Source organism: Schistocerca americana, chromosome 2 (assembly GCF_021461395.2).
Source record: "Schistocerca americana isolate TAMUIC-IGC-003095 chromosome 2, iqSchAmer2.1, whole genome shotgun sequence".
Taxonomy (NCBI): domain Eukaryota; kingdom Metazoa; phylum Arthropoda; class Insecta; order Orthoptera; family Acrididae; genus Schistocerca; species Schistocerca americana.
Window position 1 is genome coordinate 307,070,501 of NC_060120.1, and position 17,837 is coordinate 307,088,337.

At 42.5% G+C, this 17,837-nt stretch overlaps 1 protein-coding gene across 1 annotated transcript; it reads left to right on the plus strand.

Annotated features, from left to right (window-relative positions):
- Positions 1–873: 873 nt before the first annotated feature.
- On the plus strand, positions 874–11,225 carry LOC124596229. Its single transcript, XM_047135288.1, has 2 exons — positions 874–912; positions 10,839–11,225. The coding sequence occupies exons 1-2, from the start codon at positions 901–903 to the stop codon at positions 11,160–11,162; spliced, it is 336 nt and encodes a 111-aa protein (XP_046991244.1). The 5' UTR covers positions 874–900; the 3' UTR covers positions 11,163–11,225.
- Positions 11,226–17,837: the final 6,612 nt, after the last annotated feature.

Genomic DNA, 17,837 nt, shown 5'->3' on the forward strand with positions numbered 1-17,837 from the left:
TCGGAGATTTGATGTTTTACGGGATTTCTGATATTCACGGTACACTCGTGAAATGGTCTTAGGGGAAAATCCCCCAAAAATGGTTCAAATGGGTCTGAGCACTATGGGACTTAACATCTGAGGTTATCAGTCCCCTAGAACGTATAACTACTTAAATCTAAGTAACCTAAGGACATCACACACATCCATGGCCGAAGCAGGATTCGAACCTGCGACCGTAGCGGTCGCGCGGTTCCAGACGGAAGCGCCTAGAACCGCTCGGCCACCTCGACCGACGAAAATCCTCATTTCATCACTACCTCGGAGATGCTGTGTCCATTGCTCGTGCACCGACTATAGCAACACTTTCAAACTCACTTAAATCTTGATAATCTGCCATTGTAGCAACAGTAACCGATCTAACAACCGCTCGAAACACTTGTTGTCTTATATAGGCGTTGCCGACCGCAGCGCCGTATTCTGCCTGTTTACATATCTCTGCATTTGAACACGCTTGCCTGTACCAGTTTCTTTTGCGCTTCAGTGTACATCGTGGAGAGTAATTCGATAAGACGCTATGGTGCATGTTGTTTGACAGCGAGTACATTGAAAAGATGTGAAGTCTGTTTTCAAGGGCCGCGGGAATCGGGCAATGACTTCCTGGAAACTTTCGGAGTGCGCTTGGTTGGGCCGCATGAGTTGTGGCGCAGCGGAGGAATCGAGAGAGCTAGCAGAGGCAGGCGCGGGAGGCTTCTGCGAGCTGGCGATGTTTTTGGCCGGTGAGGCCCAGCTCAGCAGGCCGCGCCGTCTCCGCGCCGCGCCACGCCAGCGACTCCCCGTTTTTGCCGACGGCCGCGGCGCTATAAAGGGGCGATCCGCGGATGTCTACGGCAGTCCGAGCAGCACAGAGCATCCAGCAGCATGAAGGTCGCGGTGAGTACCTCTCCCCCGTGCCCAACTTCAGCTTTTGCCCGTCTTAGAAGCAGTTACTCCAGTGGCGTGCCATGCGTGCAAATGCAGCACTGGGCCCTACAGTCTCGGTTGAAGGGAATGAGTCATTCATTATCGTTCTGGCATCAATCATGCTTACATTCTAGTACCTGGAAATTCTTTTCTCCGTAAAGTGTAGCGAAATAGCATATTTTGAATTCCACAAGTTATTCGTGAAATTCTTCTTATACACACGAAACGCACTATAAGCCATTGACTCCGTTGACATATGGGCATACTTTCTTTCCTTCTCATCAATTTTCTGACAGTTCTATGCGGCGATTTATTCCCCCGTGCCCAACTTCAGCTTTTGCCCGTCCTCGAAATAGTTACTCCAGTGGTGTGCCATACGCGTCTGCAAATGCAGCACTGGGCCCTACAGTCTCGGTTGAAGGGAATGAGTGATTCTTTATCGTTCTGAGACATCAGTCATGCTTACATTCTAGTACCTGGAAATTCTTTTCTCCATGAAGTTTAGCGAAATAGCATATTTTGAATTCCACAAGTTATTCGTGAAATTCTTTTTATACATACGAAACGCACTATAAGCCATTGACTCCGTTGGCATATCGGCGTACTTTCTTTTCTTCTCATCAGTCTTCTGACAGCTCTATGCGGCTACTTATTCGCCTGTATTGGCCTCTTCATTTCAAAGTAGCACTTGCACCCAATGTCCTTCTAAATTTACATCTACGTGATTACTCTCCTATTCACAACAAAGTGCCTGGCAGAGGGTTCAATGAACCACCTTCATGCTGTCTCTCTACCGTTCCACTCTCGAACGGCACGCGGGAAAAACGAGCACTTAAATTTTTCTGTGCGAGCCCTGATTTCTCTTATTTTATCGTGATGATCATTTCTCCATATGTGCCAACAGAATGTGTTCGCAATCGGAGGAGAAAACTGGTGATTGAAATTTCATGAGAAGATCCCGTCGCAGCGAAAAACGCCTTTGTTTTAATGATTGCCACTCCAATTCACCTATCATGTCTTTGACACTATCTCCCCTATTTCGCGATGATACAAAACGAGCTGTCCTTCTTTGTGCTTTTTCGATGTCATCCGTCAGTCCCACCTGATGCGAATCACACACCGCACAGCAATACTCCAGAATAGGGCGGATAAGCGTAATGTAAGTAGTCTCTTTGGTAGACCTGTTGCACCTTCTAAGTGTTCTGCCATTGAATCGCCGTCTTTGGTTTGCTCTACCCACAATATTACCTGTGTGATCGTTCCAAATTAGGTTATTTGTAATTGTAATCCCTATGTATTTAGTTGAATTTACAGCCCTCAGATTTGTGTGACTTATCACGTAATCGAAATTTAGCTGATTTCTTTTACACAATTTTGGTAAACATTTTTGGAAATCAATGATCAATTAATTGTTATATTTTGACTAAAGTTCAGTCTTGATCACATCATGTATGTTTTAATAATATAGGTAACCGGTTTCGGTTCCTTCTACAAAACCATCATCAGACCTGTGGATAAATTTTAAGAAATACTAGATACCAATCTTTAAATAAAATGAAAGTGTCTAATGATGTCAAAATTTAACAAGATAAAATAAAATTTCTTTTAGTACTCATGTGAATAACTTCACACTTTTCTTTATTCAGGGTCAATTGCCACTTTTCGCATCATACAGATATCTTATCTAGATCATTTTGCAAGTCGTTTTGATCATCTGATGGCTTTACAAGACGGCAAATGACAGCATCATCTGCAGACAATCCAAGACGGCTACTCAGATTGTCTCCTATGTCGTTAATATACATAAGGAACAATACACGGCCTAGAACACTTCCTTGGGGAACGCCGGATATTACTTCTGTTTTACTCGATGACTTTCCGTCTATTATTACGAACTGTGACCTTTCCTTAATTGTTAGTTGGATATATTCCAGTGGAATAGAAGGCGTTGCTGCCCAGGAGAAATGATTTTAAATTAGATTTGAAATTTGCTTCGCTTTCTGTCAGGCATTTTATGTTATTGGGTGAATGATCAAAAATTTTCGTTGCTGCTTATTGCACTCCTCTCTGAGCCAGTGACAGCTTTAACAATGTTTAATAAAGGTCATGTAGCGTTGTAGGTATATATATCGTTGTTCTTCTCAAATTGTGATGGATTATTAACGACGAATTTCATTAGTGAATATATGTATTGTGACGGCGCCGGTAAATGCCTAGCTCTTTGAAAGTCCGTGTGTATGCGCCACATATTAATGTTCACTTTTTTTGCAATCAATACTTTCTTTCTAAGTGATGAGTTGCCCCAGAAAATTACTCTGTACGACATTACTGAGTAGAAATATGCAAAATGTGTCAGGAGGTTCGCCAGCTGAGTTGGCCGAGCGGTTCTAGGCGCTTCAGTCTGGAACCGCACGACCGCTACGGTCGTAGGTTCGAATCCTGCCTCGGGCATGGATGCGTGTGATGTCCTTAGGTTAGTTAGGTTTAAGTAGTTCTAAGTTCTAGGGGACTGATGACCTAAGATGTTAAGTCCCATAGTGCTCAGAGCCATTTGAACCATTTTGTCAGGAGGTTCATGTGTTTATTTCTAAGATTAGCTGTTATACGGAGAGCAAAAGCAGCTGAATTTAATTGTTTTAGACGCTCCTAATATGCCTCTTCGAGTTCAAGTTTTCATCAGTATGTATAACCCAAAAAGTTGGAGCATTCTACCCTACTTACTGACTCCTGGTCATATGCTGCATCAGTTGTTGGTAAGACTATTTCTTTTACAGAACTGAATGCAGCACGTCGTTTCAAAATTTAGGGAGAGCCTATTTTCAGAGAACCACTTAATAATCATTTGGAAAATACCATTCGCCAACTCTTCGGATGCTTTCTTTCTAATGGGATGTCTTAACATATGCCCTACCATCCTCTCCCTTCTTCTAGTTGGTGTTCTCCAGATATCCCTTTCCTCTCTGATTCTGTCGAGAACCTCCTCAACTTTAATAGTCCACTTAATTTTAAGCATTCTTCTGTAACACCCAACTCAAACGCTTAGATTCTCTTCTTTCCCTGTTCCACCACAACCCATGTTCCACTTTCCAACAATGTTTCTATGCCCTTTCTTCTTCCATCATGCGTTGTTTTGTTTCCAAGATAGCAGAATTTCTTCGCTTCGCCTACTACGCAATCGTCAATTTTAATATTAAGGTTGTCGCTCATCTCATTTATGCTCCTCTTCAACACCTTCGTCTTTCTTTGGTTTACTCTCACGCCATATTCTGTGTTCAGTAGATTGCTCATTCGATTCTTCAGATCTTGTAACTCTTTCTTTCATAGAGAACAGCAATGTCAGCACGCTTAATGTTAATCGCCACATTGAATCTTTCTCTATTTTTTCTTAAGTATACGGTTGAACATCACTCACAGACACTGCCTTGCTCAGAATCATTTTTTTCGCAGATGTCTCATGCATAATAACGTCCCCTGACTTTTCTTAGAATCTAAAAAAAATTGTTGTCTTTGGAAACTACACTTGTATCGACTCATCAAGTAAACAATGAGGAATTGAGTTGTGCTTCCTCGAAGTATTACTGCCTGAATGGCTAAATAACGGAAACCACTGAACATCCTCCTCGTCGATGACAGGTGTACGTTGCTGTGATAATTTCTCGCCCATTTCCAGACTCCGGACTTCGTGCGTGGCGTCCAAAGTAAGCAACATACCAGAAACCTTTATTAGATGTTCAGTTGAGTCCATGATTCTATTTTTGAAGACAATATGTAGACCACTGGACTACTCTGAAGAAGGAAGAAGATTAGGGCTTCTCGCCCCTTCGGTAACGATGTCATTAGGGACAGTGTAGAAGCTTTCATCGGGCAAAGATGGGATAGGAAGTCGGCCGTCTACTTTTTTTAAAGAGGCCATCCTGCCGTTGCGCTAAAACGATTTACATAAACCTTGGGAAAACGTCTTCTAAAAGCGAGTTGAGTGCCTTATCCATTATGTTCTCCCTCTCGGCGAGACTAATCATTTTTGTCGTCTGCTGCCAAAATGAGGATCAACGCTCCATAGACGAGAAGGTCTTGAGAGACATAGATTAAGATCGGATTGCAGAAGGATGGGGAGGGAAAGCGGCCGTGTCCTTTTCAAAAGTATCGTCCTGGCATTTACCTTAAGGAATTTATGGAAACCACAGAAACTTAAATCTAGATGGCAAAACGAAGAATCTCTGTCCTTCCAAATGCAAATACTGTGTCTTTACCACTGCACTAGATTACCCCGTCACATAGGCCTACTGTCAGTGAAGATGGTCTTAGATGTAATCGCTGCCTGGACTCGAATCATAGAGTGAACACACCAAGCAATAAGATTACCGCTCGTAGTACATGACGAAGAAGATTCTGTCAATCGTCGAAATGATGTGCATAAAACTGCCATAGCTAGTTTGATTGGATTCATGAAAATGTAACATCAGGCATTAACGCCAAGATAGTCTCATAAATCACTATAGTCCAAAATGATTCTGCAGTACGTTCCAAAACAGTTACAACACTCATCCTAGAGGTGGTTTGTGAACTTAATTGCTCGTCAGTGAAGAAGAAAACTCATGGGAAGAAAGACATCATTACGTCGTTACCAGTCTATTGTTACGTATGCTTTTGGTGAGCTTTGGTAGCACCTTACAGCAGCAGACGGATGGCGATTGGAGTCTGCCTGTTTACACTAAGACCACTGCGGGGAACTAGTTCAGTATTAGAGCGCGTTCTCTCATTTTCGCCACTCACTCATCGATTGTGAGAAAAGTTGCTACTTGAAATTTTCCACATGAACTTTGCTTTTTTGATCAGAATTTTACTTGCGTCATCTGCTCACTTCTCTCAAGGATGAGGGGTACAACTGTCAGTGTGTTTATTTGAAATCAACCATCCTAGTATTTCATCTGCCTAGAGCCTTCTCTTCTCCTTCTTCCTTTTTCCTGGCCTTATGTCGTGTCTTCAGACAGTCGACATTTTAATCAGGATTTGCCAATGTTGGTAGTAGACGGTAGCCGGATGCTCTACCAGTCACCACCCCTGATCAGTAGTATCCGAACACCCCTACGTAATACGGAATTGACCACTAGATGCCACAACAGACGGACGCGCCAGTATAAAAGGGGGTGGGAGTATTGTGTTATAAGTACAGAAGCTGTAACAGCAGAATGGTTCGGTGGGAGACTTCGAACGTGGATGAGACATTGGATGTCACCTACTAACATATCCATCGTACATTTCGACACTTGTAAAACTGCCAGAGATGTCTCTGTGAAGTAGAAACGCAAAGGAATAACCACAGTTAAACCAAGGCCAGGGAGAGCTCACGTGCTGACGGAAAGGGGCCGACGAGCATTTCAGGGAGTGACTGTAAGAACTCGCATGAAATCAGTGGAAGGGATCACTCGGGACCTCCCTCGGGCATGGGTGTGTGTGTTTGTCCTTAGGATAATTTAGGTTAAGTAGTGTGTAAGCTTAGGGACTGATGACCTTAGCAGTTAAGTCCCATAAGATTTCACACACATTTAATCACTCGGGAGTCCCAGAGTGCTACCAGCAGGCCAGTTGGCACATCACTCGGGAGTTCCAGAGCGCTACCAGCAGGCCAGTTAGCACAACAGCTGTGCGTAGGGAGTTAACAATGAATGGGGCACAGTGATCGAGCAGCTCTTCATAAGCGGCACGTTTCATCTGTCTTTACAACGCTCGACGTGGTGTAAAGACCGATGTCACCGGGGAATGAGTGATTGGAAACAAGTGTTTCGAAGTGATGAATCACGCTCTACCCTGCAGCAGCCCGATGGATGGGTTTGGATTTGGTAAATGCTTGGAGAACGTTATCTGCCGTCAAGAGCAGCGCCAACATTGAGGTATGGTGGAAGTGTTGCCACGGTATGAGGGTGTTTTTCGCAGTCAGGATAAGATCCCCTTTTTGCATTTAAGATAGCATTAGATGCGGAAGGATCTGAACACATTTTACAGCTTTGCGCGCTGCGAACAGTAGAGGAACAGTTTGGAGACGATGACTATTTGTATGGGCATGACACTGCATCTGCGAATCAATATTTGTTGACAGTAACGTTCCCGAAATGGACAGGCCTGCCCAGAGTCCCATCCTGAACTGAATGGAATACCTTCGGGATGATACAGAACGTCGACTGAGCTTCAGAAGCCAGCGTCCAACATCTCTAATTTCGACTCTTGTGGAAGAACGGGCTGCCATTCCTACACACACACACAGACACACACACACACACACACACACACACACACACACACACACACATTCAGACACGTCACTGAAAGTGTCTCCAGCAGAGTTCAAGCTGTCGTAAAGCCAAAGGGTAGATACACCTCGTATTAATGAATGCTAAAGATGTCCAGATACTTTTGATCAGATAATGTACATGGAGTTTTCGTATCAAAATTTATCAGATTTCCACCCCAAAGGAATTTCTTTTCCCATTCAAATTTGTGACGCCGGCCGGTGTGGGCGAGCGGTTCAAGGCGCTTCAGTCTGGAACCGCGCGACCACTACGGTCGCAGGTTCGAATCCTGCCTCGGGCATGGATGTGTGTTATGCCCTTAGATTAGTTAGGTTTAAGTAGTTCTAAGTTCTAAGGGACTGATGACCTAAGATGTTAAGTCTCATAGTGCTCAGAGTCATTTGAACCATTTTTTTTTTGAAATTTGTGCTGATATCTTTGAAACTTAGAGGACATGCAACTCTGCTGTTTTGAAAATCCAAGTGCTCCGGTATTATGGAACGTCGCCTTCTGCGTAACTAGACTGCTGCGTTGACGCACCTTCTTTCGGTGAATTTACCAAAGTAGTTGTACTTTCTGCTCTTAGAAATGGGTATAACATAGTAACATCGATCAGTTTCTTGTGGTTTTATGGTCAGGTGCAAGTCTTTCAACGCAACGCCGCTTCGGCGACTTGCGTGCCCCTAGTCCACCCCAGTTATCAAACCGAGGAAAGGGGACCTACAGTTTAACGTGGAATCCGAGCCATATGCCGTTCCTGGCGACGCCCCACATCGTTGAGACGTGAAGATTAAAAGCAGACTTAAAATTTCCGTGGTTCGTCCGCGATTCGATCCCGCAATCTGTCGATTTCCAGGAACACGCTTACCACTAGACCACCACGCTCCACAAACTTCGCTTTTTCTTCTTTTTTTAAAAATCTTATGGGACTTAACTGCTAAGGTCATCAGTCCCTAAGCTTACACACTACTTAACCTAAATTATCCTAAGGACAAACACACACACCCATGCCCGACGGAGGACTCGAACCTCCGCCGGGACCAGCCACACAGTCCATAAACTTCGCTTCAAACCGTTAACGAGAACTTGGGTAATTGCGCGAAAACAGCAAGTTTTGACGACAGGACGGCAAAATGAATGTTTCTACGACGTATTGCGGAGCCGGGGGGGGGGGGGGGGGGGGGGTCTGCGCTGTTTACAAAAGACTGGAAAGTTTATCCTTCGCAGTAATGTGACAGTCATTACTAGGCACATGATGTGTTGATTCTTTTGGTATCTGACGACAGGGCAGCCTTCAGTTTAGCCCCGATAGGAGTTATCAAACCCATTGACATTATGTGTGCGGCTAGACATAGGCTAGCCATGATGGTAGAAAATAACCAGGCAAAAATTCGAGATCGAAATATTTAGTTCCGAAAAAAATACCATTCGACCAACAATAGAAGTCGACTGCGATCTAGTTCCGATTAATGATCGATACAAAAGTGGCATGGTCAGCTGACACTACAGTAAATATCCTCCCTTGTAATTTAAGCAGTAGTGCTTACACTCAAAGGTACAGAGCGACGTTAATCTGATCGAGCATTGGCGGCGTGAACATTTTAACGTTGACTTTGATAGTCGTGTTACCCTACTGTTCAGTCAGGCCTCTTTCTCAACTACACAAATTTCACTGTTCGTTTATTTGCGTCGTTGCCGTGCCACTAATGCATTTGAAAGTCGCTGTGCTTACTTTTGTAGAAGATTATTGTTATTTCGTCAATGTTCATGGAGCCGTAGCGAGTGGGTGGCGTCTTAACACCTTTATTACGTCCACGTAGCATCTTAAAGAAACGCCTGCTACTGAACAGAAACCTTGCTTAATATAGTTTATGTGAGAACGCTGTATTCAGTTCGCGCAGCTGCCGCCTGCACACGTTCAGCAACGGAGTTCTTGCTGGTACTTCGCTACAGTGTTACACGATCTCAAGGATCGACAAGCAGGTGCTGAAGCAAATGTGCTGCTTGGCCGGAGGCTTCCGATTGCTGCCGATACCTTCGACAGAGGGCAGAGGGTTGGAACGAGACGTGACGGTGATGGAAGCAAAAAAAAAAAAAAAACTGTTGGGCCGCAAGGGATACCGTACATAAGTTATTTGGCCTTCCAACCAGCACCTCTGCTGATCCCAAATTTCGGTTGGTGCGATCTGCTGTGCAGGTAAAAAGGAATTCAAGAATAAGCCTTCCGTGACTTATTAATAAATTTACGCGAGTTTTTCGGTGTTGTACCTATAGACAAGTATATACTGTTTATAGAAGTCGAACCGTGTGCAGACAAGCTAATACTCTCCCATTGGTCATCCGCTGCATTCCTCAAGCATGTGGTGATTTAACGCTGCTAGAAGTATATCTTACTTATGTACTAAGCCTTTTGTTGTTATTCAGTTGCTAAACTTAAGTAATATAATCAATGAGTTTTCTTTGTTTAAAACACGGAAATAAAGGCAAAATGATAACAAAAGCACAATTCCTTCAAAGGGATATTTTCTCCACTCTAAATAATAGGCTTTTCAAATTAATAGTTTACGCCTTTTTTTCATTCCCGCGTAATTATTATGACTTTCCAAACTGACATTATTGAATGAATAATTTATTATATTCAAATACCTATCCTGAAATAAGGAGAAAAAAATTTTCATGAGCAGATTGGAACTAAAAAAAGGATACACAAGAAATTTCAGTCAAATCATTACAGTAATTTTATTTACATCATTGCATCTACATGTGTGACAAGAATAGTGTTACTTATGGTACACAGCACGAAACAGGATGAAGCTGATCACAGAAACGTGGAAAACAGTGACTATTCCGACATACAGCACTTGTAATGAACGCCGAATCATTGCATTTACATGGGTTTTTTTTTTTTTTTCAATGTGTCTGTTGCTAAACAGGCTTGGTTTACATTCGTACAGCGTACTCGGTCATGGCACAATTTCGAGGTGTACCACGCATATTCCGTAAGTGAGATTCGATCCACAGACCACACGATTGTGAAACTAACGAGCGCTTACTAGATCGGCGGCGGAACGCTTGATTGCTAGCGACCAAACGAAGTACCGTGTGTAGCGCAGCTAGCGCGGCTGATTGCTGACCGAAGGCGTCCGGATTCGATTCGTCACCAGGTAGGAGATTCTCTCCGCTTGGGGACTGGATGTTGTGTTATACTTACGTTCGTAACGCCATACTTGACTTTCCACTATTGAGATGGCTGAATGGGCACGTCCCGAAGGGCAATAAATTAAAAGGAAAAAACAAAACAGTATTTAAGCACACGTAAAGTGTTAACATTCTGTTTTCTCGAAAACGGCTGACAGTCGCTGCTTCTTATTTACATGTACTGAAGTCCTAGTCGTGCCCTACACAACCTATCAATACGAATCATATGGACGAGCGGAAGTTCGTACGGCCTGCCTTTAAGCCAAAATGTATAACGAAATGGAAACATAAGCACTCAGAAAGTATGACTGAAAGCACCGTAACTGGTCTTAAAGCAAAATGAATTTGTCGTTCGTTATAGTTTTGATGCTTGCGGGGATGCTAAGTACTCATGTGCGCACGTACTCACAGGTGGCAGCAGTGTTGGTGTTGACGGCGCTGGCGTCGGCGAGCGCGTATCCGCGCTTCCTGGCCATCCCCCTGGACGGAGAGGCCGACATCGCGCTGCTGGAGGAGGCGGGAGCGGCGGCCAGAGCCCCCCGAGCCGCCCCCGCACTGCCGGAAGAGGCGGCGCGCGTCGAGCGCGGTGCGCACCACCACCTGGGAGGCGGCGGAGGCGGGGGCGGAGACGGCGGCCACCACCACGGTGACTACGTCGACTTCGGCGCGCACACTGGCCACCACGGCGCCTTCGGCTGGTACGCCGACTTCCCCGTCATCACCCACGGTCACTAGTCGCCCTTAATGTACCCTGCTTGCTGTTATGTTTTTAGAATAAACTTTGTTACGTTTGTAGAAGCAACAGCCTTCTTACCTAAGCTGCGGCCTAAACGAAACCTTTTCCCATCCTGTACCATACTTCATAGCTTCATAGATCAGATAAAAAGAAAAAGAAATCCTGCAAGTACAAAATTATGCATACCCTTGATAATTTATGGATCTTCTCCTAAAGTATAGTGTGCTGACTTCCAAAACCGTGACGTGCATCATAAGCCGGATGAGCAATTAAATTAGCAAGTGTTCCAACATATGTGAGACTGCTACTGTTCATTGTACACACTTCTGACTTGGACACACGACATACGAGGGGGTGGGGGGGGGGCAAAAATAACTGGAATTTCTTTCTAGAAAGCATATACTTTATTGTTTTCAAATACAACCTTAATCTCCTTCAAAGTACTCTCCATTAGCATTAATACACTTGTCCAAACGTTCATTCCAGTGTTCGAAGCATCTTTTAAATTCGTCCTCTTTGATACCTGCTAGCACTTTCATGAAATTGCGGGTTACGTCTTCTGCATCCGCAAAACGCTTCCCTCTCAAGCCTCTTTTCATCCTCGGGAATAGGAAGAAGTCCGAGGGTGCTAAATCCGGCGAATAGGGCGCATGGGTCAAGGTAGTCGTCTTCGTTGAGGACTAAAACTGGCGAACGCTGAGAGTCGTGTGCGCGGGAGCGTTGTCGTGATGCAGGAACCACACGTCAGAATCCCACAAAGCCGGACATTTTGGCGACAAACTTCTGCGAAGCCGTTTCATAATCTCCAAATAGAATTGTTGGTTTACTGTCGGGTTTTCAGGGACAAATTCAGAGTGTACGATCGCTTTGATGTCAAAAAAACAGATCAACATCGTTTTCACATTCGATTTCACTTGTCGAGCCAGGTGACTTCCATTGTGATGACTGTTGTTCACTTTCTGGATCGTACCCATAGCACCATGACTCGTCACCTGTAATGATTTTGTTGAAAAAATGTGGATCATCTTTGAACGCATCTTTCATTTCGAGACAGGCTTGAACGTGACGATCCCTTTGATCTCCGGTAAGAAGCTTCGGCACGAATTTTGCTGCCACTCTTTGCATCCCCAAATTGATGGTCAAGATGCGCTGAATTGAGCTCCAGGACAACCCGGACAAGTTCTCGAATTGGTCGATTGTCCTGCGTCGATCTTCACTGATGAGATCACGGATTTTGTCGATGTTGTCTTCGCTTCGAGCAGTTGAAGGTCGACCGGAACGGGGCTGATCTTCAACCACCATTTCTCCCTTTTTAAACTGAGAAAACTATTCGTACACTTGCGTTTTACTAAGAACATGGTCTTTGTAGGCTGTCTGAATCTCCGCAACAGTTTCTGCTGCATTCTTGCCGAGCAAGAAACAAAACTTCACTGCCACACGTTGTTTGTAAGAACTAGCCATTTCCTCGTGTCACGTCTGCACTGTAGGCACACTCAAAGAACTGGCAAAGAAACCACACTTCTCACTGTTGGGTGACTCCGCGTGGTACTAGAATGACCCAGCAGAGCTCCTACTACAACTTAGGGCGGCGCAAACTTCTACTACAAGTACACGATGTGCAGCATTATGATTCCGGTTACTTTTGGGTCCCCCCTCATATGTCATATCCTCCTCCCACCTTTCATGTTAAGTTGGTGTCATCGTGACATAACAACTGTAATATTGCTAAATCCAAAAACATAAAAACATGAGGGGAGCCAAACAAACAGATGGAGAAAGAATTGTTAAATCTAACATTGCAAATGCTTGGAAAGAAAACAAAAATCTAATTCCTACTCAGTCTCACTTTTTTTTTTTTTTTTTTTTTTTTTTTTTTTTTTTTTTTTTTTTTTTTTTACAAATGTATGTCCAATTTGAATGCCTTACGCATCATCACATCTACAAATGGAGAGCAGACAGTGGGGATACGATGAGAAAATGAACACTATTTAACACATGAACATCTAACATTGTCGAACATACGCCACGTTAATTACTTAAAACGCCTAGCTACAACTAGCAATAACAGTGTGAAATGCAGTATCATAAGCAGTCAGCTAAGGGTTGTGAGGCTTTCACAACCTTACAGTGCAGACAGAAGCCATGCACACTCTTGCAGTTACAAAGTATAACAATGAAGTGAGAGCATTTAAATGGGTTTTACATGTTTGTAGAGTTAGAAATCGTGACATCTCTAAAATCATATCTATGTCCTGGGAGATATTCTTCTCCATGTACAAAGAATGGAAAAAGTCAAAATTAGTGCTTGATAAATATGCAAGGAAGACTGGGGCAAGTGACGATGTTAGAGTGTACACTTTTTTAACAAATTCATTTGACAGATTTTTTAAAAAAAAAAATAGCCTCTTATTGTATTATACTCTACTTAGTTCTATAAATTTTTATTTAAATACAATCACAACTAATTAAAAATATTAAAAGCTAATAAGAGTACTTTGAGCAGGGGGCAAGACAACGATATCAATACAAGACGAATAAATTTTTATTCTTATAATGTGTAAAACAGCACATTAATTATTTAACATGTGTGTGTGTGTGTGTGTGTGTGTGTGTGTGTTTTACTCAGTAGTATTTAATCAGAGGATAATTGTTTTGGTTGATCCACATTGCATGCTTCAGCAATGTTTTGGCTTAATGGAGGCAGCATTTGTTGAAGGCCTTGGTTCTTCAGTATATTCTGCATGAAGTTCATCATGTAAATAATTAGGGAGTTTTTGTGGGATGGCCTTCAGGTGCTACAGCCTCAGCAGGAGCAGTTTCTGAATGGTCTGTGATAAGAGCAAAGTTTGTGGTTTTCCCACAGAAAAACCGTGCTCATTAAACAAAAGGAGATCATAAGCTTCAATCCTACGTTCTTTGAACCTTTGACTTCATTACTGGGTGGAGCTGCTTAGAAATAAGCAGTGCCCAGTAGATGGCAAAGTCATCAGCTTGCCCCAGTCAGCTATAATAAAAGTTTTTCATATTTGGAGTAGGATTAACAAGAATAAGACATGATTAAATTGTGATTGGGACATACATACTCTCTGTTTAGTCATCTGTAGTAAATATAACCAAATAGGTTACCATTTAAGCTAATGTTAAATGTCTAGTGATTATAACTCATTATGAAAAGTATACAGCAGTTGTTTCACATCAGACTAATGTGGCGGTAGTGGCCTCAGCTTGCAAGTTTTTAGTTCCTCTCTGAATGAAGCATTAGTAGTAACTATATGATGGCACTACCTAGAAGTATGAACTTTCCGAGTAAGTACATGTACTGTCTTTTCACATCTGATGATTGTGCATAAAAACAAGTCATGTGTTAATAAACATACTTTTGTGGTACTGACACTTCCCTCACTCCAGTGAGGATCCATACCATTTTAGATTTCATAACATTTTAGCAGTGATTTTACTATCAATCAGAGAGTAGCTGTAGAACTAGATGACAGTCTATGTGTAGGAATGGTGAAAATGAAAGTTTTGTGAGATAAACTTTTGGATATAGGACTGAGTACTGGTCCGTCTGACCAGTTAGCCTCTTAGTTTTCAATAAATAATGCACAAACAATACCTCCTCTGCTGGAATGACAACGACTTACTTTGTTCATAGATCAAGTTATACAGAATGTCATTCAGATGCAGCATACGCCTAAACAAACTTGAGAGATGATGAATAACACTCTTGTTGACTCGTTACTAAAGGCTACGCACAATCACAAAACTCATCATAGAATATGAACATATAAATTGGAGTTTATAGACAAAATACAGTCCTTCTGACAGCTGGTGCGGAACCAATTTGACAGCGCAAAATTGAACACTCATGCCCCAACACACGAACGAAATACCCACGCACTACACTATACAGAACTGCTGCCCATGCTTGCTACAAGCTTGAGCATAATCAGATATTGAGTAGAACAGATCATGATCTTGGTGGTGTCACTAAAGAGGTGATAGAGCCTACAGTTGATCCGAACATGACAAAAGTTTATTGAAAGACACGGTTAGTTCCATTGTAACTTGAAAACATAGAAAATAAAGTGATATTACAAATTTAAGACAGATTATATACAGCTTATAAAAAATTTATTACAAATTACCTTAGCAAGAATAACAACATTTCGCTGGAACATCTGTGTTAGTTGCCTGATCCACAAAATTCTACAAATTCTTATCACTGAAAATCAGATACAAAGGGACTACCTTTCGCAGATTCTCAGGAAGTAATGAGGAGTGTCATGTGGATCTGACAACATATTTGAAAAGTTTGTTATAAGCTGATTTTAGAAAAAGGCTTGACTCTATTATATATTCTTCAGCCTGTTGTGTTCAACATAAGTTCTCTGTTTGCACAATGTTTTCTTTTGACTTTACTGTACATCAGCTGAATGAGTAGATGAATGACTTCTGCACATTGACTTAAAGAAGTAGACATGTGACTTCTGCACATTGGCTTTACTTGATTGCAGTGGTAAATAGACTCACATATTATACAGGATAAGCTCAACTGACATTCAGTTGAATAAAATATCTTATGCAAAACAGTTAACAACATGATGTATTCTTATAGTAAGTGTTTAATACAAAAGGATTTTTGAAGATGTGGTCATAACCTGTAAATTATTTTCAATGTGGTTTTACTTGCACTTAAGTGAAATTTTTCTAAGCTTTACAAAAAGAATCGAAATGTGCTGTTGTTAGGAAATTATTGAATAGTGTGCAATTAGAGACTTGTGGGGATGCCATGAGAGATGAACTTTTCTGACCATCAACTGCATCTTCACTAAGAAGGTTTTTGGAAGGTGGATTTAGTTCACTCTGTGTCTGTCAAGCAATGTGACATGTTTTGTATAAACACTGTATCAAAACTAAAGTGTGTTATGACCAGCATTGTATAGCTATTGTCACCCTTATCTTAGAGTGTCATGAATGATGCATGACAACTGAATATGGATAATTTTTGGACTCCTACATTGGCAAAGCAGCCATTTTGCAACTACTGTACATCACAGTTCTGATGGTAGGACAGTGATATCAATATGTAAGCATACATAGTTTTACAGCTGACTCCACAACAATGCATATTCATCAAAAATAAACATGACTTTCATCAGTGCAGTGCTACAGGAATGGACAATGGTACTGAATAATGGATTCCTACAGATAATTTACTAGGCGATTTCATTCTGGACTCTACTCCACACAAAGGTCCTACAAATACTGAGCATCAGCTGATTGAATGGCCCCATTCATGAATGTTCACCACTGTTTATGTTTCTGCCACACAATGTTCATTCTCTTTCATCCCGTTTGTGCTGCACCATATGGCCCAGCCTGCCAACAATTTTCAGATGTGCTCACTGCACCTCCAACTGTGCCAAGCACTCATCCATTTTGAGTCTCCCTATTTTGTCTTGCTCATCGATATGACCATTCAACGATAACACCACCACACTTTGTAGGGTTCAACCAGATCCACCCACTATCTGGTTTGCAATTTTCAAGAGCATGCTCATTACATATGAAGTGCTAAATTCATTGTGTTACTAAGCCACATCATTGACATCATTATTTCACCCACATCTGATAATAAGTACCTTGCTATGACTCCACTATTCTCCAACGCCTCTCCCAGATGTTAGAGTAACAGTTGCAACAAGTTATGTATGATGAACATCTGGGGGATGGGACATATTTGCAGCTTTGGCACCGGTTACATATATTACTGGATGTCAATCTGATGATAGACCACATGCTCTGTACCCTGTCGGTTGCCGAAGTCCAGTCTCAAGTTTAACTTGCAATGATTTTGTATGAACATGAATCATCAGATTGTAAGTTAAAATTGGCAGAAAGAATCTTTACAATTTTACTGCATCAATACTGTATACATACTGTAGACAAAAATGCCTCCGAACATAGCTCACAACAGCCTTGCTGTGTCCAATGCCTCGCTACAGCTGAGTCAGATCAAGTTCACCTGACTGCCGCCAAACATAATGTCATCTCTGCTGCATAGGACAGTGACCTTCACACAACCACAAGAAACATCTCCACGACTTGCTGCCACACCCTGCATGCTGACACACCACTACAGGGTCAGTTTTACTGGTTCCATACGCAGTTCGACAACACTGCACAGAGCTGCTGACAGCTATACTAGTATCCAAAAGTGATGCGTGGTCCACAATAGATGCACAGGACTGCAAATGCCATTCGAGTTCCCTTACTTCACGTTGCATCAGTGAAATGCCTTCCACATTGCTGGTAGCAGACTCTGCATCTTTAACCACATCAATCAACAATATTTCTCATCAACAAGGGTTCTGATTTGAGTACCTAGCCTTCTGCATTGAGTGCTATTTGCACCAAACAGCCCTGAGCAGTGAATGACTCTTCCATCACCATCCATGGGGCCAAATATCACAACCTATATCTCAGTCTTGGGGAACTTTTTACATGGAACCCCCTGAATTAAGATATCAGTGATCAAGTGTTCATCACCAACTTCCTTCATCATTTTACCGGACCTCACCCGTGGTACTCATTGTGACAGCAGCTGCCCCATTACTGGCATCATCAGCTGTGCCTCCCCACTGCCACGGCATGCTTCTGCCACCTCTCTA